Genomic DNA, 24562 nt, shown 5'->3' with positions numbered 1-24562 from the left:
CCGATGTTTTTATGCAGCAACACATAGAGTTGTAAATGTGAAAGGTTAATGTGCTTTCTCAAAATCTAAACAATTAAGACAGTATATGTTTTAAATAAGTATAATAAATTGTATACTTGATTTATTCCTCTTTGGTATAAAGGCTGAAATACGATTGTATAAGATGTTTTGTTTTTGAGAAAATCTGAATTATAAATCATGTCATTTTATGGCTAAATATGTTACCGTACATTGTCCAACCCTACTCATACTGTTCATTTTACTTGTGCAGCTCTTAAAAAGGGTCATAATTTGCTTAAAATTGGTATTTAAAACTTCTGCGGATAGACTGTAAACAGTGGGGCTAGTTAAATTAATTTTATTATTAATTTTATAGCTTCTTTTTGACTACCTTTTAGTACTTTTAGGCTGAAATGTGAAATGTATTTGTGAAAAACTTGTTTTTGAACTGCAAGTTTTAGAATTTTAGTTTAGTATCATGGTTTTCCTTAGTCATTTTATACTAGTCATAAATATGTTAACATAGACATTGCCCTGCTCCACTCATACAGTATTACTTTTATTTGTGTCTTAAAAAGCCTTTAAATTTTATTTAAAAAATACTGCAGACACTCTGTAAATTATATTACCTAAATATTTTAAATGATATAATTTGTATACTCTATGTTGGCTATGTATATTAGGCAATGCTATATGCAATCCAGACAGTTGTTTTTTAATAGCACAATAACATCTGATTTAAAATTAAGAACTCATGTATGTGAACATGTAATTGAACACAGTGCTGGAAAATCTTAAAAATGCACCTTGAAAGTGCTTGAAAAGTGCTTGAATTTTACTTAGGAAAAGGTGTAAGAACCCTGGATTTAGACTGGAATTTCAGATAATGTTCGCAAATTGATGGAGTTCGGAACTTCAGAGCGGGTTCGCGAATCTTTTGAGTTATATCGTATCTTTAAAGCAGGTTCTTGAAACTTTTGATTCAGATCCGAACTTCGGAGCGGGTTCATGAATCATTCGATTTAGTTCGGAGGTTCACAACGTGTTCGCGAATCATTTGATTTAGATCAAACTTCAGAGTGGGATTTAGTTAGGAACTTTAGAGCCTGTCCGCGAATCCTTTGATTTAGTTCACAACTTTAGAGCGGGTTTGCGAATCATTTGATTCAGATCCGAACTTCATTCGATTCGCGATTCGCACTCCGAACTCCCGATCTAAAATGATTGTTCGCAAATCATTATTCGGGACTTCATAGCGGGTTTGTGAATGATTTGATTTAGATTGGAACTTTGGAGCCGGTTTGCGAATCATTTAGCAACTTGAACGATTCATGATCCACGCTCCAAAGTCCTGATCTGAAATGACCGATGGTTCACGAGTCATTTGATTTAGAGCAGCTTTCTAGATCCGCGCTTTGAAATCCAGATTCGCAAATCATTGATTTCAGGCTGGTGACACCACAGTTTGTCTTGAACTTTTTCATCCTGTTGGAGAGCCGCACTCCGCCTCACATCACATCTCTGAGGATGAGGTCATCCTCGTCACCTTATCCACACTGAAAGGAAACACCGCACTACTCTACAGGATTGGTTTTCCTGCTGATGAGAGCCGCCGCCTCAGATAGATATGCGCATAGATTGTTCACACGGACACCAATGAAACCCAGCGTTCACCTCTAGCTGTCTGCTTTTATTTCAGGTCATAGTGGATGATTTGGGAAACAAGGCCGTGTACGAGTTTCCCATCAGTCGCTGGTTTGCCATCGATGAGGACGATGGGAAGATACAGAGAGATGTTCTGGTTGGAGGCAGTCAACCCACCGGTAAACACTGGCAAAAGCATACAACCTTCAGAAAAACCAACATCGGCATCATGCATTAAATTGATGAAAAGTGACAGTAAAAACATTTATAATGTTCCAAAATATTTCTATTTCAAATAAATACTGTTATTTTAAACTTTCTGTTCATCTGAAAAATAAAATGTATGACGGTTTCCACAAAAATATTTTTGGCAGCACAACTGTTTTCAACATTAATAATAATCAAAGAGGTTTCTTAAGTAGAAAATCAGCATATTAGAATGATTTCTGATAAATCATGTGACACTTAAGACTGAAGTAATGATGCTAAAAATTCAGTTTTGATCACAGAAATAAATGACATTTAAACAGATTTTCTCATAGAAAACAGCTATTTTAAATTAAAAAAATATTTTACATTTTTACTGCATTTTTGATCAAACGATTGTTTTTGTAGGCATCGTGTACAATGTTCAGGTGGTGACTGGGAAGATCAGAGGTGCAGGTACCAACTCCAAAATCCACATGATCATGCACGGCTCCAAAGGCCTGAAGAACAGCGGCAAGATCTTCCTGGAGGGAGGGAAGTTTGAGCGCGGCCTGACTGACATCTTTAACGTGGAGATTGCAGCACTGCTCAGTCCGCTCAGCCGAGTCACCATCGGTCATGATAACGGAGGCGTTAGTCCCGGCTGGTACTGTGACAAGGTCAAGTCTCTGTCCTCCATCATCATTTCATGCCTCATCTTCGCTTCAACTTTACCATTGATTCTGAATCAAAAGATTTGTGATACATGCTTCATATTCCCATTCTGAATCAAAAGATTCACGATAGACACTTTGAATTGTTGTTCTGAATCAAATGATTCATGTTACGTGCTTTGTAGTCCCGTTCTGAATCAAAAGTTTTGCAATACGTGCTTTTAATTTCCATTCTGAATTAAAAGATTCGCAATAGACACTTTGAATTTCCATTCTGAATCAAAAGATTTGTGATACATGCTTCATATTCCCATTCTGAATCAAAAGATTTGCGATAGACATTTTAAATTCGCGTTCTGAATCAAAAGATTCACGATAGACACTTTGAATTGTCGTTCTGAATCAAATGATTCATGTTACGTGCTTTGTAGTCCAGTTCTGAATCAAAAGATTTGTGATACATGCTTTGTATTCCCGTTCTGAATCAAAAGTTTTGCAATACATGCTTTTAATTTCCATTCTGAATTAAAAGATTTGCATTACGCGCTTTGAATTTCCATTCTGAATCAAAAGATTTGCGATAGACATTTTAAATTTCCATTCTGAATCAAAAGATTTGCGATAGACATTTTAAATTTCCATTCTGAATCAAATGATTTGCATTACGCGCTTTGAATTTCCATTCTGAATCAAAAGATTTGCGATAGACATTTTAAATTTGCGTTCTGAATCAAATGATTTGCGATACATGCTTTGAATTCCCATTCTGAATCAAAAGATTCATGATACATGCTTCATATTCCCATTCTGAATCAAATGATTTGCATTAAGCGCTTTGAATTTCCATTCTGAATCAAAAGATTCATGATACATGCTTCATATTCCCATTCTGAATCAAAAGATTTGCGATAGACATTTTAAATTCGCGTTCTGAATCAAAAGATTCACGATAGACACTTTGAATTGTCGTTCTGAATCAAATGATTCATGTTACGTGCTTTGTAGTCCAGTTCTGAATCAAAAGATTTGTGATACATGCTTTGTATTCCCGTTCTGAATCAAAAGTTTTGCAATACGTGCTTTTAATTTCCATTCTGAATTAAAAGATTTGCAAAAGACACTTTGAATTTCCATTCTGAATCAAAAGATTTGCGATAGACATTTTAAATTTGCGTTCTGAATCAAAAGATTTGTGATACGTGCTTTGAATTCCCATTCTCAATGAAAATATTTGTGATACGTGCTTCATATTCTCATTCTGAATCAAAAGATTCACGATAGACACTTTGAATTGTCATTCTGAATCAAATGATTCATGTTCTTGCTTTGTAGTCCCGTTCTGAATCAAATGATTTGTGATACATGCTTTGTATTCACGTTCTGAATTAAAAGTTTTGCAATACGTGCTTTTAATTTCCGTTCTGAATTAAAAGATTTGCGATAGACACTTTGAATTCCCGTTCTGAATCAAATGATTCACTATATGTGCTTTGAATTCCTATTCTGAATCAAATGATTTGCATTACGCGCTTTGAATTCCAATTCTGAATCAAATGATTCACTATATGTGCTTTGAATTCCAATTCTGAATCAAATGATTCGCGATACATGCACAGGATCAAAATAAAAACAAGCAATTGTGTCTTTTTATCTCATAATTGAGACTTTTTCCCTCCCACAATTCTGAGTATATATCTCACAAAAATTGCTAAATAAAGTTATATTTAATTATATTATTATATAAATTCTAATATTTAAAATAGTTTTCTTTATTCACCTATGCTGTCCTAAGCTGAAAATGCTGCTTCTTTAAATGTTTCACTTGTCTGTGTTTTTTTTTTTTGTGTGTGTGTTGTAGGTGGTCGTTTTCTGTCCATTCACTGGCATTGAGCAGACGTTCCCCTGCTCTAAATGGTTGGACGAGGATGAGGGCGACGGTCTCATCGAGAGAGAACTGTATGAAATGGTGTCGCTCAGGCAGAAGAGGCAAAAAAGTGAGTAATGCTTGTAATGTGAGAGAGAAACAGGTTGTAGGTTTTTTGAGATTAAACGGATCTTCTGCTCCTCAGAGCATCCGTGGTCTCTCTGGATCTGGACGTCAGATCTTCCAGGAGCAGGAACAGATGCGGCCATCTTATTCCAGATATACGGCGAGAAGGGCAAGTCGGACGAGATAAGACTCGACAACAAAACCGACAACTTTGAGCAGGGCCAGCTGGACAAGTTCATGGTAATTAGCAATTAAAGATGGATACATGTAATTAAAAATTGAGTTTATTTTCATACCACAAAACTGCATTTAAATCTAAAATGTATTATGTGGTTTGAAAATATTTCTTATATTTTAGTATCTCTAAGATAATATAATAGTTTTAAATATAGATCAGTTGAGGCTTATACGCAGCCTGGCTAGTGCTCCCCAGTCCATCTCGCTGGTTGATCTGGACGGTAGGACTCCTACGCAAATCAATTCGCGAGGTGCTCACTCAGGTGTCCTTTTCACATCTACGGACAGAAATGCCTCTGTCCTGTGTGTGGAGATTGCAGTTCTCCTGGTGAAGGATGCAATCGAGCCGGTCCCTCCAGCCCATATGAAATCGGGATTCTACAGTCCCTATTTCATTGTACCCAAGAAGAGCGGTGGGTTATGACCTATCCTGGACCTTTGAGTTCTGAATCAGTCCCTGCACAGGCTACCATTCAAGATGCTCACCTGAAAATGCATCCTTTCATGCGTAGGTCACCAGGATTAGTTTGCAGCCATCGACCTGAAGGACTCGTACTTTCACGTCTCGATTTTGCCTTGACACAGACCGTTTCTTCAGCCACCTTGGCCATCTGGGGCTTACAAATGAGCATGCACAGTCTGTGCTGAACTGCCTGAAATTCCTCAAGCACAACACAGCGGTCCCTCACAAAATCTATCAGAAGCTCCTGGTGCATATAGCAGCAACAGTTGCAGTCACATCGCTCGGTTTGCTCTATATGAGACCACTTCAGTGCTGGCTACATTACCGAATACTGAGATGAGCATGGCATCGTGGCACACTCCGGGGTTGGCATTACCCCGGTATGTTGCCACCTCAGTGGTCAACACAGATGCCTCTATGACTAGCTAGTGTGCCGTATGCAACAGGCAGGCAGCCTCGGGCTCCTGGACAAGACCTCGACTGCAGTGGCATATCAATTGCCTCAAGTTGCTAGCAGTGCTCCTCGCTCTGTGCCAGTCCCTTCCAAAGCTGCGGGCCAAACACGTGCTAGTCAACAGCCAGGGAGGTTATGCTCCTATTGCATGTCGCTACTTGCCTGCCATCTCCTCCTCTGGAGTCAGGCGCGGCTCAAATCGCTGTGCATTGTTCATGTTCCAGGAGAGCTGGATCGTGCAGCCAATGAGCAGAGAATGGTGACTCCATCCTCAGGCGGACCAGCTTATCTGGAGTCAATCCGGGAAGCCTCAGATAGATCTGTTTACCTCTCAGTAATCTTTCCACTGCCAGCTCTAATACTCTCTGACCGAGGCCAAAATAAATGTTGCTTAAGACCTTGCTACTGACCGTGCTCACTTTCATAATGAGGGTGGGAGACCTGCAAGCATTCTCAGTCAATGAGACGTGCCTTGAATTCGGCCCGGCTGATTCTCACATGACCTTGAGACCCAGGTCTGGTTATGTGCACAAGGTTCCCACCACTCCCTTTCGGGATCAGGTGGTGAACCTGCAAGCTCTGCCCCCGGAGGAGTCAGACCCGGCCTTAGTGTTGCTGTGTCCCGTTCACGCCCTGCGCGTTTACTAGGACTGCCCCCGGAGCTTCAGGCCCTCTTTTTCTGGTTGGGGGACAGCTGAAGGGGAATGCTGTCTCCAAACAGAGGTTGGCCCATTGGGTGGTAGATGCCATCATCTTGGCGTATGAGTTCCATGGTGAGCCAGTGCTCCCCTAGGAGTTCGAGCTCACTCCACCCAGAGTGTAGCCTCCTCCAACACAGTGGGTAACAGTGCCTCTCTGGCAGACATATGCAGTGCTGCGGGTGTGGAGACACCCAATACTTTCATGAGATTCTATATCTTTGCATTGAGCCTGTGTCCTCCTGTGTGCTAAGGTAACATCAGGTAATTTGCTGGAGGCTGGCTTGGTGTCGGCTTGCTGTGCCATTCCTTACGAATCCATGCACTGTTCCCCCAGTTGTTCCTCTTATGTGAACTCTGGGTCCTCCATGCCCTGCAGCCTGGACTAGGACGGACTAGTCCGTGACCGTGCTCTTCATTCCCTCTGGTTGTGGCATCATGTTCGGTATTTTTCCATGGTTACTCACCGTGCTTCCCCTTCATATATCTATGACTTAGTTACAGTCAGGTCCATATATTTTTGGACACTGACACAATTTTATTATTTTAGCTGTTGACCAAAACATATTCAAGTTACAGTTATACAATGAATATGGGCTTAAAGTAGGGCTGTAGTCAAGACCACCTTAGTCGAGTCCAAGACAAGTCCAAGACCAGGACTAGTCGAGTCCAAGTCAAGACCGAGTCCAAAGAGGTTCGAGTCCAAGACAAGACCGAGTCCAAAAAAGTTCGAGTCCGAGTCAAGACCGAGTCCAGGACAGGTAAAAAAAAGTCTTATGCATGACATCATCAAGACAATCATTTTGGGTTATTATTTGTTGATCTAAAAGCAAAAACAGTGTCACAACACCCATGATTTTTAAGTATAGACATTCCCCTTGATATCATATAATCTATTAATCTAAAGAAAACAGAATGATGACATATGGTGATACCTCATAATAGCAGTGTTAGAACTGATATACAAACACCAACCCACTACTATTACCAATGCTTGGTACTAGTACTGAGCATTTAAGCAACTAAATTACAATATAGCTTCACTGCAGATGTACAGTAGTGTAGAAAAGAAGTGACCAGTATTACAGAGGGGGTACACTAATTTGTGAATTATTATAAATTTATGTCCAAGAACATTACCTTTATCTTCTGCTATGTTAGCTAATGTTAACATTAACACATAGTCAAGGCTTAGCAGCTCCAGCTCTGCAGTTAACTTACCGCGATGTATAATTCCTCTGCAGGTGTCTGACGAAGTTTGACGTTGTCCCACAGGTTTCCGAAATTGTTGCTTTGCAGAATTTGCAGTCTGCCCTGTGTTTCTTTTTAAGTGCAGCGCTGATAAATTCCTGGTGATTTCTATAAGCAAACTTGATAATGGCAGAATTGGCGGACATTTTCGTTTGTTAGAGTGTGTGTGAATCAATGAAAATTAACGTTAGCAGGGCACGCAGATGCAGAGCGTGCCGTGCAAATATAATCTAGTGTGTGATTGGTTATTACTTTTTTTTGTTTTTTATTTTTTTGTTTTTGTGATTGGTTATTGGTAGTGATGGGTCGTTCGGGCAGATGACGTGACGAAAAATAATATTTTAATTAAATTCGGGCGGGTGAAATGAAAAAATTAAAATGAAAAAAAGTTTAAAATGTGTGCTTACTGGGAACATAATAAAGACACCTGGACTCGGTCGAGACCAAAAGCCATATTTGGCAAGACCAGTGGCCGAGACCGAGACAAGTCCGAGTCCGAATACCAGCGAGTCCGAGACAAGTCCGAGACCATAAAAAAACGGTCTCAAGACCGGACTCGAGTCCAAGACCGGACTCGAGTACTACAGCCCTAGCTTAAAGTGCACACTCTGAGCTTTAATTTTTAAGGCAGTCTCATCAAATTGGTAGAAAGGTTAAGGAATTACAGCTCTTTAATATGTACCTCCCCCTTTTTCAAGGGACCGTAAGTAATTGGACAGTTGACTTAAAAGCTGTTTCATGGACAGTTGTGGGCTATTCCTTAATTTTTTCTACATCAATTAACCAGGTAAAAGGTTTGGAGTTGATTCTAAGTGTGCCAATTTGTATTTGGAAGCTGTTGCTCTGAACCCATCATGCGGTCAAAGGAGCTCTGCATGCAAGTAAAACAGACAATTGTTAGGCTTCAAAAACCAAAGAAATGCATCAGAGAGATAGCAGGAACATTAAGAGTGGCCAAATCAACAGTTTGGTGAATTCTGAGAAGAAAAAGAACACACTGGTGAGCTCAGCAACATAAAAAGGCCTGGATGTTCACAAAAGATGACAGTATGGTGGATGATTGGATGATCCTCTGCACGGTAATAAAACATTTTACAACATCCAGCCAGGTGAAGAATACTCTCCAGGAGTTAGCCGTGTCACTGTCAAAGTCTACAATCAAGAGAAGACTTCACCAGAGCAAAATAGAGAGGGTTTACTATAAGGCACAAACAAGGCCAGATTAGACTTTGTCAAAACATATTTAAAAAAGCCAGACCACTTCTGGAAAAACATTTTTTGGACTGCTGAAATTAAAATCAACGTGTACTAGAATGACGGGAAGAAAAAAGTATGTAGAAGGCTTGGAACAGCTCTGTGAACATGGTGGAGCAGTGTAATGGCATGAGCATGCATGGCTTCCAGTGGCACTGGGTTACCGGTGTTTAGTGATGATGTGACAGAAGACCGAAGCAGCCGGAAGAATTCTGAAGTGTATAGGGATATACTGTCTGCCCAGATTCAGTTAAATGGAGCAAAGTTGTTTGGGCGGCTCTTCATAGTACAAATGGACGATGACCTAAAACAGACAGCAAAAGCAACCCAAGAGTTTTTAAAGGTAAAAAAAGTGGAATATTCTGCAATGGCCAAGTTAATCTTCTGATTTCAAATTGATTGAGCATGCATTTCACTTGCTGAAGACAAAACTAAAGGCAGAAAGACCCACAAACCAACAACAACTGAAGTCAGCTGCAGTAAAGGCCTGGCAAAGCACCCCAAAGGAGGAAACCCAGTCTATGGTGATGTCCATGAGTTCCAGACTTAAGACAGTCATTGCCTGCAAAGGATTCTCAACAACAAAAATATTAAAAATGAACATTTTATTTATGATTATATTTATTTGTCCAATTACTTTTGAGCCCCTCAAAATGGGGGGTCTGTGTATAAAAATGGTTGTAATTCCTTAGCATTTTATGTTATATTTTTGTTCAACCCCTTGAATTAAAGCTTAAAGTCTGCACTTCAATTTCATCTTGATTGTATCATTTTAAAACTATTCTAGTGCCATACAGAGCCGAAATTATGAAAAGTGTGTCAGTGTCCAAATATATATGGACCTGATTGTATATTCTTTCCCTCTGTTCCACATGACGTAAGTTTCATCATGTCTCCGCCCCCCCACGGTTGCTACGGTACATATGGCACACCTGGTGGGCCCATGTATCTGTCTTCCAGGGTGTTGGGTGGGATACGTATTGAGTCCATTTGTCATGACACACTTGCCTGTCAGCATTTGTGCCTCAACTACGTAACGTTGTTCAGGACTGTGGCAATTTCCATGGGTAGATCCCAAATGAGTGAACGAGTGAGAGGGAACGTCTAGGTTACATCTGTAACCCCTGTTCCTGAAGGAGGGAACGGAGACGTTCCCTGCCACAATCCTGAACTGTGCTGACTGCCGGATTAAGGCTCGGCTCCTCAGCAGAAACCTGAATGAGTGAAGGCACGCTGCCATCTTATATGCCCGTATGTACGGGGAGTGGCTTGGCATGCCAATATTCATTGGCCTTTTCTCTTTAGTTCAGAGGTGATAGGTCTCTAAAGACATAACGTCTATTTTATGTATTATATATTATAATATATTTCTTGAAACAATGAATTTCTTGTAATAGTATTTTATTACAATTTTTTTTTTGTTGCTGTACGGATTGTCATTGTTTATGCATTTCAGCAGTTCTAACCATCTAATCTGCACTGAATACGATTAATTTATCATCCCTTTGTCAGGTTGAACTACCAGATCTCGGGAAGCTGACTAAACTGAGAATCTGGCATGAAAGAAGAAATCCCTTTGCCGGCTGGCATTTAAGTCGAGTAAGAGCTTAAGATGTGGCTGCATTTAATGTTTCTCACTTTATATGTATATAACAGTCGTCTTCTTGTTTCCGAAGATGTCCATAATGAAAACTTTAACAAAGGAAACATTTAAATTCCCATGTGAGCGCTGGCTGGATGCTAATGAGGACGATAACGAGGTGGTGCGAGAGCTTCCAGCCACTGGAGATCTGATCCCTGAACCTCTGACACGTACATCATTATGCATTATTATTATCATTAACATTAATCTACAACATCACATCTTGCTTTCTAATGGATATTTTTGTTTCTCCAGCGATCAAATATCGCATCACAGTCTACACAGGGAACGTGAGCGGCGGAGGAACAGACGCCCATGTGTTTCTGTGTCTGATTGGAGATCAGGGCGACACGGGCGACCGCAGTTTGATCAACTGCAAGAACAATGTCAACAAGTTTGAGAAAGGCAACGTTAGTGCCGTTTTTGTAGAGCTTCTATGAAGTGCTTGTGTTTGTATATCTGTTTCTCTGATGCTTTACCCAGAAAAACAGAACGTTCCCCTAACGTTAGTATTTGGTTCTCATTTGGTTATATTTGAGAACCAAATAATAACGTTTCTAGAATGTTGCAGGGAAGTAATTAAAAAAAAAACTAAAAATAACTTACACAGAACGTTCCCCTAATGTTAGTATTTGGTTGTTTGGTTGTTTTTGAGAACCAAATAATAACGTTCCCAGAATGTTGCAGGGAAGTAATTAAAAAAAAAAACTAAAAATAACTTACACAGAACGTTCCCCTAATGTTAGTATTTGGTTGTTGTTTGGTTGTTTTTGAGAACCAAATAATAATGTTTCTAGAATGTTGCAGGGAATTTTTTTTTTTTAAAAACCTAAAAATAACTAACATATTACTTTCCATAAAAAGTAACTAAGTAACGTAATAGTTACTTTTTTAGGGAGTAACTCAATATTGTAATGCATTACTTTTAAAAGTAACTTTCTCCAACATTGATCTTATTTAGGTTAAATAATTTTTATCCATCTTTTCATCTGCGAATAAATTTCATATTTTAAAAACCATAGATCATATGTGACCTTGGACCACAAAACCAGTCTTAAGTCGCTGGGGTATATTTGTAGCAATAGCCAAAAATACATTGTATGGGTCAAAATGATTTTCTTTTATGCCAAAAATCATTAGGAAATTAAGTAAAGATCATGTTCCATGAAGGTTTTTTTAAAATACTTGCTGTAAATATATCAAAATGTAATTTTTGATTAGTAAAATGCATTGTTAAGAACTTAATTTGGACAACTTTAAAGGTGATTTTCTCAGTATTTTGATTTTTTTGCACCCTCAGATTCCAGATATTCAAATAGATGTATCTCGGCCAATATTGTCCTATCCTAACAAACCATACATCAAAAGAAAGCTTATTTATTGAGCTTCCATATGATGTAAACATCTCAGTTTTGTAAAATTTAACCTTATGACTGGTTTTGTGGTCCAGGGTCACATATTTATGTTATTGTTATTTGATGCTGAACAAATGTAAAAATCTGTGTGAAATCTAGTAAATCTTACATAATTAATAAATATAATCTTATTTAATCTTCTATTTGAAATCTAATGTGCTCAGATTATTTTATTAATTAAATAATAAATAAAGAGAAGATATGGTTTGTATAACACTGATTATAAGAATCCATCTTTCATACTGTTTATGCTAAACTGTGCAGAAATGTTAGAGTAACGTACTACAAAGCAAAAACTACACTCTAATCATGATGGAACCACTTCAAGTGCTACAGCAACTTTATCTTTAAAGATGGTGCTATATAGCACCTTAACCACCTTGAAGAACTGCTGAAGAACATCTTTATAGGTGCTATATAGCATTTAAATTGGTTCCCCATGTGATCACAAACCAAAGAACCACTTAGCAGTGATATACTGAACAAGTTCAGTTATGAAAACTTTCCTGGCTACCCAAAATCTTAAAATAGAACATTCTGGGAACCAAAAATGTTAGCTGTGTCTTCCATGTGTTTCCCACAGGCGGATGAGTTCATTATTGAGGCTGTGTCCATCGGGCGGGTGCGAAGGGTGCGTCTCGGTCACGACGGTCGCGGCGGAGGCTGTGGATGGTTTGTGGATAAAGTGATCGTCAGAGAGGAAGGCCAGGCTGAATCACAGGCCGTCGAGTTCCCATGCAACAGGTTACCGTCAATCCATTAACTTAAAAACTTAAACTTTACGGGTTTTTTTTAAATATCTTCCTTCATTTGTTCAGATGGTTCGACCGCAATGAAGATGATGGGCAGATTGTTCGCGAGTTGGTGCCACTTGCAGAAGGACAAAGACTTTATAGTGAGTTTGCTATCATATATATCATATACAATCATCTCAAACGTTTTCCTTTAAGTTTTATATATATATTTTATGATTTCATTCATTTTTAATGAATATTTTATTTTTGTTGTGTTTATTCATTTAAATGCTATGCTTTTATTTTTTAGTTAATGTAATATTTCATTATGATTGTTCAGTATTTTAAAGTTATTCATTTTAATGTTACTTATTTTTTTTTTATTATTGTGACCAATGGCCACAAAACCAGTCATAAGGGACAATATTTGTCCGAGATACAACTATGTGAAAATCTGGAATCTAAGGGTGCAAAAAAAAATCTAAATACTTTAAAGTGGTCCTAATGAAGCTCTTAGCACAGGCAGAATGTAGTAAAAGTACTATTTTTAAGTATCTTATAAGCGTTTTTCTTTAGAAAACTTTACTTCACAACTTTCCAAAGCATAATATTGTACTTTTTACTGCACAACCTTTCATATTAAATAATATTTATTACTTCATTACATTAGAAATATATTACATTTTTACTTTTACTCAAGTAAAAGTAATAAAAGAAATTTACTCGAGTACAAGAAAGTAGTACATTTTTAACTATAATGTAAGTATTAAAGGTAAAACAAACAACTTTTATTTATGAAATTTAGTGGAGTTAAAAGTATTACATTATGCTTTAGAATGTGGTGAAGTAAAGTTTTCTAAAAAACACTAGATATATATTTAAAATGCAATGCATATTACTAATAAAAAATTAAGTTTTGATATTTTTATGGTAGGAAATTTACAAAACTTCTTGGAACATGATTTTTACTTAATATCCTATTGATTTTTGGCATAAACGAAACATCAATTATTTTGACCCATACAATGTATTTTTGGCTATTGCTACAAATATACTGTACTCGTGCTAAGACTGGTTTTGTGGTCGAGGGTCACAATTACTGTGTATTTTGATGAATTTAATTTTAAATTATTTATTTTAATCATACATTTTTATGATTTCATAATTTTTGTTTTATTTTATAGTTTTTATTTTTATTTTTATTTTTTATTTTTTATGATTTCATTAATTTTTAGTAATGGTTTTATTTTAATTCATGATTTATTTAATCTTAAATTATTCATTTAAATTCTAAATTTTTTTGATTAGGATTTAATTTTTTATTTTGATTGTTGTTAAAAATATTTTGCATTTTTGTGATGTAATGAATGTTTAGTAAGTGTTTTATTTTTCATAAGTAACCTCACAACTCACTGTAGTTTCACCAAAATCCTGCATTGGAGTGTAAAACCAGATTTCAGTATTTAGCGCAAAGATCAAATTCACTTTTTCAGTTCTTAGAACACATGATAATTTTTTTTCAGACGTCAGCTATCACATCGCAGTGAAGACGGGTAACGTCAGCGGAGGAAGTTCAGACTCTAAAGTGTTTGTGAAGTTCTACGGCGAGAAGGGAGACACCAGCAGAATGATACTCGCGGTCTCTGACAACAACCTGCGCAATTACTTCGAGGCAGGACGGGTGGATGTTTTCACCGTCGACACCGCTGACATCGGGCAGGTACATGTGCTTTCATGTGTTCCTAACAGACACGTATAAGTTTTCTTAAACTTATGAAGATGCTTTTCTTAAATCTAGATCAACCGACTCCTGATAGGTCACACTAATGAAGGGATGCGTGCCGGTTGGTTTCTGGACAGCGTTCAGATCATGGTGCCGAATCACGGCAAACACTACATGTTCCCCAGTCACCGCTGGCTGTGCAGAGACGAGGCTGATGGGAAGACGGAGGTGGAAATTTACCCGAGTGAAATACTGGAAGTTGAACAATGTAAACATGCTAACATATTATGTAGCGAATGCCCACTGAAAACACACTGCAAAAAAAAAATAATACTATTTTCGCCTTGTTTTCCATTCTTAAATCAAACTACATTTACTTGAGAAGCAAAATTACTTAAGACCACATAGCAACACACTCATAACAAATGAAATTTATTTTTCTGATCCCAATGAACAATATTTTTTGTTTCTGGTTTTAAATAAAAATTCTATAATTTTTTTAGAAAACAAGACTTAATATGCTTTTCAAGTAAGTGTCTTGAGGTAAGACTATATATCTATATCTATAGATATATATATAACAAATCCAATATACGATAATGGTGGAATGGTTAAAAATCTGGAAAAATATCAGTAAATTGATATATCAGTCGGCCTCTATCTAAAACCCTTCAGAACAACCCAGCAACTGCATAGCAACCCTCAGAAGCCACATAACACTCTAAAACACTCAGGATAACCCAGCAACTGCATAGCAACAATTTTAAACCCCTTAGAACACTCAAACAACTGCATAGCAACACCCAGAAACCACATAACGATACTCTTAATCGCTCAGGATGACCCAGCAATCGCATAGCAACCCCCAGAAACCACATAACAATACTCTAAAACTCTCAGGATAAACCGGCAAATGCATAGCAACAATCTTAAACCCCTTAGAACACCCCAACAACTGCATAGCAACACCCAGAAACCACATAACAATACTCTTAATCGCTCAGGATAACCCAGCAACCGCATAGCAAGCCCCAGAAACCACATAACAAAACTCTAAAACTCTCAGGATAACCCAGCAACTGCATAGCAACAAGTTAAAAAACCCTAGGACACCCCAACAACCGCATAGCAACACCCAGAAACCACATAGCAACACTCTAAAACTCTCAGGATAACCCAGCAACTGCATAGCAACAAGTTAAAAAACCCTAGGACACCCCAACAACCGCATAGCAACACCCAGAAACCACATAACAATACTCTTAATCGCTCAGGATAACCCAGCAACCGCATAGCAAGCCCCAGAAACCACATAACAAAACTCTAAAACTCTCAGGATAACCCAGCAACTGCATAGCAACAAGTTAAAAAACCCTAGGACACCCCAACAACCGCATAGCAACACCCAGAAACCACATAGCAACACTCTAAAACTCTCAGGATAACCCAGCAACTGCATAGCAACAAGTTAAAAAACCCTAGGACACCCCAACAACCGCATAGCAACACCCAGAAACCACATAAAAATACTCTAAAACTCTCAGGATAACCCAGCAACTGCATAGCAACAATTAAAAAAACCTAGGACACCCCAAAAACCGCATAGCAAGCCCCAGAAACCACATAGCAACACTCTAAAACCCTTCATAACAACCCAGCAACTGCATAGCAACACTCTAAAACCCTTCAGAACAACCCAGCAAACACATAGCAACACTCTAAAACCCTTCAGAACAACCCAGCAAACACATAGCAACAATCTTAAACCCCTTAGAACACCCCAACAACTGCATAGCAACACCCAGAAACCACATAACAATACTCTTAATCGCTCAGGATAACCCAGCAACCGCAAAGCAAGCACCAGAAACCACATAGCAACACTCTAAAACCCTTCAGAACGATTCAGCAACCGCATGACAAGCCCCAGAAACCACATAACAAAACTCTAAAACTCTCAGGATAACCCAGCAACTGCATAGCAACAATTTAAAAAAAACCTAGGACACCCCAACAACCGCATAGCAAGCCCCAGAAACCACATAGCAACACTCTAAAACCCTTCATAACAACCCAGCAACTGCATAGCAACACTCTAAAACCCTTCAGAACAACCCAGCAAACACATAGCAACTCCCAGAAACCACATAACAATACCCTAAATTCTCAGAATAACCCAGCAACTGCATAGCAACAGTCATAAACCCCTTAGAACACCCCAGCAACCGCATAGCAACACTCTAAAACCCTTCAGAACAACCCAGCAAACATATAGCAACTCCCAGAAACCACATAACAATACCCTTAACTCTCAGAATAACCCAGCAACTGCATAGCAACAATCAGAAACCCCTTAGAACACCCCAGCAACTGCATAGCAACAGCCAGAAACTACATAACAATGCTCGTAAACACTCAGGATAATCCAACAACTGCATAGCAACAGTCTAAAACCCCTTAGAACACCCCAGCAACTGCATAGCAACACTCTAAAACCATTAATAACAGTCCAGCAACCGCATAGCAACACTCAAAACCCCTTTAGAACAACCCAGCAACCACATAGCAACATCCAGAAACCACATATCAACACTCTAAAACACTTAGGATAACCCAGCAACCGCACAGCAACACTCTAAATCCCCTTAGAACACCCCAGCAAACATACAGCAACACTCTGAAACCCTTCAAAACAATCCAGCAACTGCACAACAACACCCAGAAAGCACATAACAACTCTTTAAAACACTCAGGATAACCCAGCAACGCATAACACTTTAAAAACCCTCAGGAAAACCCAGCAACCGCATAGCAACACTCTAAAGTGCCTTAGAACACCCCAGTAACCACATAGCAACACTCTAAAACACATTTAGGATAACCCAACAACCGCATAACAGCACTCTAAAACCCCTACGGAACATCCCAGCAACCCCCAGAAACCATATAACAACACTCTAAAACACTCAGGATAACCCAGCAACCGCATAGCAACACTCTAAAGTGCCTTAGAAAACCCCAGCAACCACATAGCAACACTGAAACACTCGGAATAACCCAGCGACCATATAGCAACACTCTAAAACCCTTCAGAACAACCAAGCAACTGCATACTACCAGCTATGATTATTATTTATTTATTGTAGTATTGGAATGATTTTGTGCACATCCTTGTTTTTTGAAACTTGAAGTATTATTGTGTTGTTGTGCCACTGTCCTGTAGTGATGAACTATGAGATCTCGGTTATGACGGGGGACGTCTTTTGTGGAGGGACAAATGCCAATGTTTTTATCCAAATATATGGAGATCAAGGAAAGACAGAGGTGCTTCAACTCAGCTGCAGGTCAAATAACTTTGAAAGAGGAGCAACAGACATATTCAAGGTAATATCAATGTCTAACCATCATCGTCCTCACACTCAACTCAGTGTCAAACACATCTGTGGTCTGTGCAACAGATTGAGGCTAAAGATGTGGGGAAGATCTTTAAGATCCGCATAAGCAATGATGACACGGGCATAGGAGCCGGATGGTACCTGGAACGGGTAGAGATCAAGCATCTGGTCATGGCCATGGTGCCCAAAGAGAAGAAAGAAGATAAAAAGAAGAAGAAGAATAAAAAAAAGAAGAGTGAGGAGGATGAGGATGAGGACGGAGGTGAGGAGATGCGTGAGGTGCCAATGACATACTTATTTCCCTGTGATCGCTGGCTGGCTTCTGATGAGGACGATGGAGAGATGGTGGTGGAACTTCTGCCTGAGGACAGCGAGGAGCTGGAGGGTATGAACACCTACCAATGTTTTATCATGTTCTGTTGACATGTTTAATTATGTCAATCAGTGTGACATCAATACTAGTGTGTCACGGTGCTCAAATCACAGAAGATTACAGCTGTAGTATCATTGATCAAATCCTTTTAAATCCTTCCTTGCTTTAATAATTCATAATCTGTTCCGATTCAGAAAACACATATGAGCTCCACATCTTTACGGGAAACATGATGGGGGCTGGATCTGATGCCAATGTGTTTATCAACATCTATGGAGAGAACGGAGATACTGGAGAACGACCACTGAGAAAGTCCAATCATCTCAACAAATTTGAACGTGGACAGGTGAGATGAATGAGCTGTAAATGTCCAGTCATGGAAGGCAAGCAATCTGACACGATCCCTCATGTTATTCACAGTAGATGTTGTCGTATAGTCTTACTCATGTGTTAATGTGAGCCGATCAATTATTTACCACACACATTGAATATGCTCCTCTTAATCGAGGCCACCTTGACAGACCCAAGCATTTTCATCATGTTTGTGGAAGTAGATTCAGGGTTATGTGTTGCTTCAACTTACAGGAGGACATATTCTCCATCACAGCTGTGGAACTGGGTCCTTTGAAGAAACTGAGGATCCGTCATGATAACAGCCATCAGTCAGCCTGGTACCTGGACAGGGTGGAGATCGTGGACACTAAAGATGACACCACGTAAATTCACTCAATCTAATTTGTTAGATTATGACCTGACACAGATATCTGAATAATCTAGAAAACAAATAGCAACACTGTAAAACCCCCACAGAACAACCAGCAGCCGCAACACCCTTAACACACTCAGAATAACCCAGCGACCACATAGCAACACTAGAAAACCCCTCAGAACAGCCCAGCAACCACATAGCAACACTCTAAAACTGTTCATAACCAGGAAACAACCACATAAAACTCTTTAAAAAGAAAACAAGCAACTGCATAGCAACGCCCGAAAATGCATAAAAACACTCTAAAACCCTCAGAACAGCCCAGCAACCGAATAGCAACACTCTAAAACTGTTCATAACCAGGAAACAACCGCATAAAACTCTAAAACTCTTTAAAAAGAAAACAAGCAACTGCATAGCAACGCCCGAAAAATGCATAAAAACACTTTAAAACCCTCCAGAACAATCCAGCAACCGCATAGCAACACTCTAAAACCCTTCAAAACAACCCAGCAACCCATAGCAACACTCTAAAACACTTCAGAACAAACTAGCAACCACATAGCAACAATTTAAAACAATCAGGATAACCCAGCAACCGCATAGCAACACTATAAAACCCTTCATAACAGCCCAGCAACCAGATAGCAACACTCTAAAACTGTTTAGAACAAGGGAACAATCACATATCACTCTAAAACTCTTCAAAAAAAAAAAACAAGCAACTGCATAGCAACACCCAAAAAATGCATAACAACACTCTAAAACCCCCAGACCAGCCCAGCAATCGCATAGCAACACTTTAAAACCCTTCAGAACAACCCAGAAACCACATAGCAACACACTCAAACCCTTCATAACAGCCCAGCAACCACATAACAACACTCTAAAACTGTTTAGAACAAGGGAACAATCACATAACACTCTAAAACTCTTCAAAAAACAAAACAAGCAACCACATAGCAACAACCAAAAACCACATAGCAACACTTTAAAACCCTCAGAACAACCCAGCAACCACATATCAGCCCTCCAGAACAAGGAAGCAACTGCATAAGGGGCCGTTCACATGTCGCGCCTAAAAACGCGAGGAAAACGCTAGGCGCGCTGCTTTCTTCCTTGTCAACAAAGCGCTCGGGCGCTTGCGCTCCGGAAGCGTCTGCCGTTTCTAAGCAACCATCAGCTGCGCTCTAGCTCCAAGCTGCGGTGCGCTTGCTGCATTCTGAAAGTTGAGATGTTTTTATCTCGATGCGGCGCGGACGCGCCTGGAAAAAACGAGCGCGTCGCACCGCGTGCGCGTCGCGACCGCGTCGCTTCCAATATGCGCGCGCAAGCCATTTGAAATAACGAACTTGCGCGCGCAAAAGACGCTTCATGTGAACGGCCCCTAACACTCCAAAACTCTTCAAAACAACCCAGCAACTGCATAGAAATACCCAGAACCTCATAGCAACACTCTAAAACTCCTCAGAATAGCACAGCAACCGCATAGCAACACCCAGCAACCACATAGCAACAACCTTAAACACTCAGGATAACCCAGCAACCACATAGCAACAACCTTAAACACTCAGGATAACCCAGAAACCACATAACAACTATCCAAAACCCTTCATAACAGCCCAGCAACCGCATAGCAACACTCTTTAACTGTTCAGAACAAGGTAACAACTGCATAGCAATACTCAAAAACCACATAGCAACACTCTAAAACCCCTCAGAACAGCACAGCAACCGCATAGCAACACCCAGCAACCACATAGCAACAACCTTAAACACTCAGGATAACCCAGCAACCACATAGTAACAATCTAAAACCCCTCACAACAGCCCAGCAACCACATAGCAACTATCTAAAACCCTTCATAACAGCCCAGCAACTGCATAGCAACACTCTAAAACTGTTCAGAACAAGGTAACAACTGCATAGCAACACTCTAAAACTGTTCAGAACAAGGTAACAACTGCATAGCAACACTCAAAAACCACATAGCAACACTCTGAAACCCTTCAGAACAGCCCAGCAACCGCATAGCAACAACCAAAAACCACATAGCAACACTTTAAAACCCTCAGAACAACCCAGCAACCACATATCAGCCCTCCAGAACAAGGAAACAACTGCATAACACTCCAAAACTCTTCAAAACAACCCAGCAACTGCATAGAAATGCCCAGAAACCGCATAGCAACACTCTAAAACTCCTCAGAACAGCACAGCAACCGCATAGCAACACCCAGCAACCACATAGCAACAACCTTAAACACTCAGGATAACCCAGCAACCACATAGTAACAATCTAAAACCCCTCACAACAGCCCAGCAACCACATAGCAACTATCTAAAACCCTTCATAACAGCCCAGCAACCGCATAGCAACACTCTATAACTGTTCAGAACAAGGTAACAACTGCATAGCAACACTCAAAAACCACATAGCAACACTCTAAAACCCTTCAGAACATCCCAGCAACCGCATAGCAACACTCAAAAACCACATAGCAACACTCTAAAACCCTTCAGAACTGCCCAGCAACCGCATAGCAACACTCAAAAACCACATAGCAACACTCTAAAACCCTTCAGAACAGCCCAGCAACCGCATAGCAACAACCAAAAACCACATAGCAACACTTTAAAACCCTCAGAACAGCCCAGCAACTGCTTAGCAATTCTCTAAAACCCCTCAAAACAGCCCAGCAACCACATATCAGCCCTCCAAAACTGTTCAGAACAAGGAAACAACTGCATAACACTCCAAAACTCTTCAAAACAACCCAGCAACTGCATAGAAATGCCCAGAAACCGCATAGCAACACTCTAAAACTCCTCAGAACAGCACAGCAACCGCATAGCAACACCCAGCAACCACATAGCAACAACCTTAAACACTCAGGATAACCCAGCAACCACATCACATAGTAACAATCTAAAACCCCTCACAACAGCCCAGCAACCACATAGCGACTATCTAAAACCCTTCATAACAGCCCAGCAACCGTATAGCAACACTCTAAAACTGTTCAGAACAAGGTAACAACTAGGGATGCACCGATCCGTGTCGGCCGATCACTTGCGCGTTTTGTCAGTAAAGCCGGTTCTGTAATCAGCGGTAAATGCCATCAGGTGCGTGATTTCACGTTGAGCCGTATATACTACACACAGCCGTTGTTCACTGACGAGCTGCGCACTTTCACACTGATAATGAACATTGATTTGCGCAGCTCGTCGGTAAACAACGGCTGTGTGTATTATATACGGCTCAACGTGAAATCACGCACCTGATGGCATTTACCGCTGATTACAGAACCGGCTTTACTGACAAAACGCGCAAGCATGATCGGCCGATTCGTATCGGTGCATCCCTAGTAACAACTGCATAGCAACACTCAAAAACCACATAGCAACACTCTAAAACCCTTCAGAACAGCCCAGCAACTGCATAGCAACAACCAAAAACCACATAGCAACACTTTAAAACCCTCAGAACAGCCCAGCAACTGCTTAGCAATTCTCTAAAACCCCTCAAAACAGCCCAGCAACCACATATCAGCCCTCCAAAACTGTTCAGAACAAGGAAACAACTGCATAACACTCCAAAACTCTTCAAAACAACCCAGCAACTGCATAGAAATGCCCAGAAACCGCATAGCAACACTCTAAAACTCCTCAGAACAGCACAGCAACCGCATAGCAACACTCAGCAACCACATAGCAACAACCTTAAACACTCAGGATAACCCAGCAACCACATAGTAACAATCTAAAACCCCTCACAACAGCCCAGCAACCACATAGCAACTATCTAAAACCCTTCATAACAGCCCAGCAACCGCATATCAACACTCTAAAACTGTTCAGAACAAGGTAACAACTGCATAGCAACACTCAAAAACCACATAGCAACACTCTAAAACCCTTCAGAACAGCCCAGCAACTGCATAGCAACAACCAAAAACCACATAGCAACACTTTAAAACCCTCAGAACAGCCCAGCAACTGCTTAGCAATTCTCTAAAACCCCTCAAAACAGCCCAGCAACCACATATCAGCCCTCCAAAACTGTTCAGAACAAGGAAACAACTGCATAACACTCCAAAACTCTTCAAAACAACCCAGCAACTGCATAGAAATGCCCAGAAACCGCATAGCAACACTCTAAAACTCCTCAGAACAGCACAGCAACCGCATAGCAACACCCAGCAACCACATAGCAACAACCTTAAACACTCAGGATAACCCAGCAACCACATAGTAACAATCTAAAACCCCTCACAACAGCCCAGCAACCACATAGCAACAACCTTAAACACTCAGGATAACCCAGCAACCACATAGTAACAATCTAAAACCCTTCATAACAGCCCAGCAACCGCATATCAACACTCTAAAACTGTTCAGAACAAGGTAACAACTGCATAGCAACACTCAAAAACCACATAGCAACACTCTAAAACCCTTCAGAACAGCACAGCAACCGCATAGCAACACTCAGCAACCACATAGCAACAACCTTAAACACTCAGGATAACCCAGCAACCACATAGTAACAATCTAAAACCCCTCACAACAGCCCAGCAACCACATAGCGACTATCTAAAACCCTTCATAACAGCGCAGCAACCACATAGCAACACTCTAAAACTGTTCAGAACAAGATAACAACTGCATATCAACTAGTGATGTATGTCTCGAGACCGGTCTTTTACGTGGTCTCGGTCTTGTCACGGCCTTGACGGTCTTTGGTCTTGGTCTTGTCTTGGTCTCGGACCTCTCGGTCTTGTCAAGGTCTCACTGTCTCAGACCGTCATAATAGTCGGGGTTTAGCAGTACTACACGCTCAAAAAAAAAAAAACCTACACGCTCTAGAATCTTTGGTATCCACGACAACACAACGTTTGATAATGCAACATTAATATTTTGTGCCCTTCAAATCAAATGCAACCAATCACATGCATGGATTTTTTTTTGCGACAGCCGTTGGCGCTCATCCATCCATATAACGTTATGCCGTCTATATTAACAGTCAATGGTTATGCCTCAGTGAGTGTAGCGTAGAGCGTAAAGAAGAGACAAGCACATATCCTGCAGCTAGTGGACTAAAGTGGCAGTCAGTATGTCAGCGAATTCCTCGGTCATAAAATTTGCTTTTGTTGATCACAAAGAGTTCTTATGCACGTAAAATACAATTGCTACACATAGTTGATCTCACCCAGTCTGAAATTTTTTTTACAGTGAGCTCAGTCACACACATGACATGGTCTGTCTCTGTATTGCTCTGCCTGTAGTTGAAGTAATACCGTCTAATATGTATTGAACGTAAACTGTGGCTGAACCCTAATATGCTGCTGTTCATACAGTTATTGCATAGCTTCAACACCAGTCTGTTTTTTTTCTCTGGTCTCGACTTGGTCTAGGTCTTGGTCTTGACATGGTCTAGGTCTTGGTCTTGACATGGTCTGTCTTGGTCTTGGTCTTGGTCTTGTCTTGGTCTTGATACCTTCTGGTCTTGGTAGTGTCTTGGTCTCGGTTTAGGCGGTCTTGACTACAAGTCTAATAGCAACAACCAAAAACCACATAGCAACACTCTTAAACCCTTTATAACCACCCAGCAACCGCATAGCAACAATCTAAAACTGTTCAGAGCAAGGAAACAACCACATAATATTTTAAAACTATTAAGAACAACCCAGCAATCACATAGCAACAATAGAAAACA

At 40.0% G+C, this 24562-nt stretch overlaps 1 protein-coding gene across 1 annotated transcript in view; it reads left to right on the top strand.

Annotated features, from left to right (window-relative positions):
* LOC141287772 (lipoxygenase homology domain-containing protein 1-like) overlaps nucleotides 1–24562 on the top strand; it is a 54517-nt gene that overhangs the window by 16234 nt on the left and 13721 nt on the right. Inside the window, exons 7-21 of the mRNA XM_073819900.1 lie at nucleotides 1700–1823; nucleotides 2260–2510; nucleotides 4363–4498; nucleotides 4574–4734; nucleotides 10364–10450; nucleotides 10528–10663; nucleotides 10749–10903; nucleotides 12492–12652; nucleotides 12727–12803; nucleotides 14166–14362; nucleotides 14441–14633; nucleotides 17589–17749; nucleotides 17824–18145; nucleotides 18328–18479; nucleotides 18719–18849. Of these exons, the coding sequence (XP_073676001.1) occupies nucleotides 1700–1823; nucleotides 2260–2510; nucleotides 4363–4498; nucleotides 4574–4734; nucleotides 10364–10450; nucleotides 10528–10663; nucleotides 10749–10903; nucleotides 12492–12652; nucleotides 12727–12803; nucleotides 14166–14362; nucleotides 14441–14633; nucleotides 17589–17749; nucleotides 17824–18145; nucleotides 18328–18479; nucleotides 18719–18849 (2444 nt within the window). The remainder of the gene's footprint in view (nucleotides 1–1699; nucleotides 1824–2259; nucleotides 2511–4362; nucleotides 4499–4573; nucleotides 4735–10363; nucleotides 10451–10527; nucleotides 10664–10748; nucleotides 10904–12491; nucleotides 12653–12726; nucleotides 12804–14165; nucleotides 14363–14440; nucleotides 14634–17588; nucleotides 17750–17823; nucleotides 18146–18327; nucleotides 18480–18718; nucleotides 18850–24562) is intronic.

Source organism: Garra rufa, chromosome 15 (assembly GCF_049309525.1).
Source record: "Garra rufa chromosome 15, GarRuf1.0, whole genome shotgun sequence".
In the NCBI taxonomy this organism is placed as follows: Eukaryota; Metazoa; Chordata; class Actinopteri; order Cypriniformes; family Cyprinidae; genus Garra; species Garra rufa.
The sequence above is the reverse complement of the archived record's forward strand: the minus strand, read 5'-3'. Positions and strand labels throughout refer to the sequence as shown.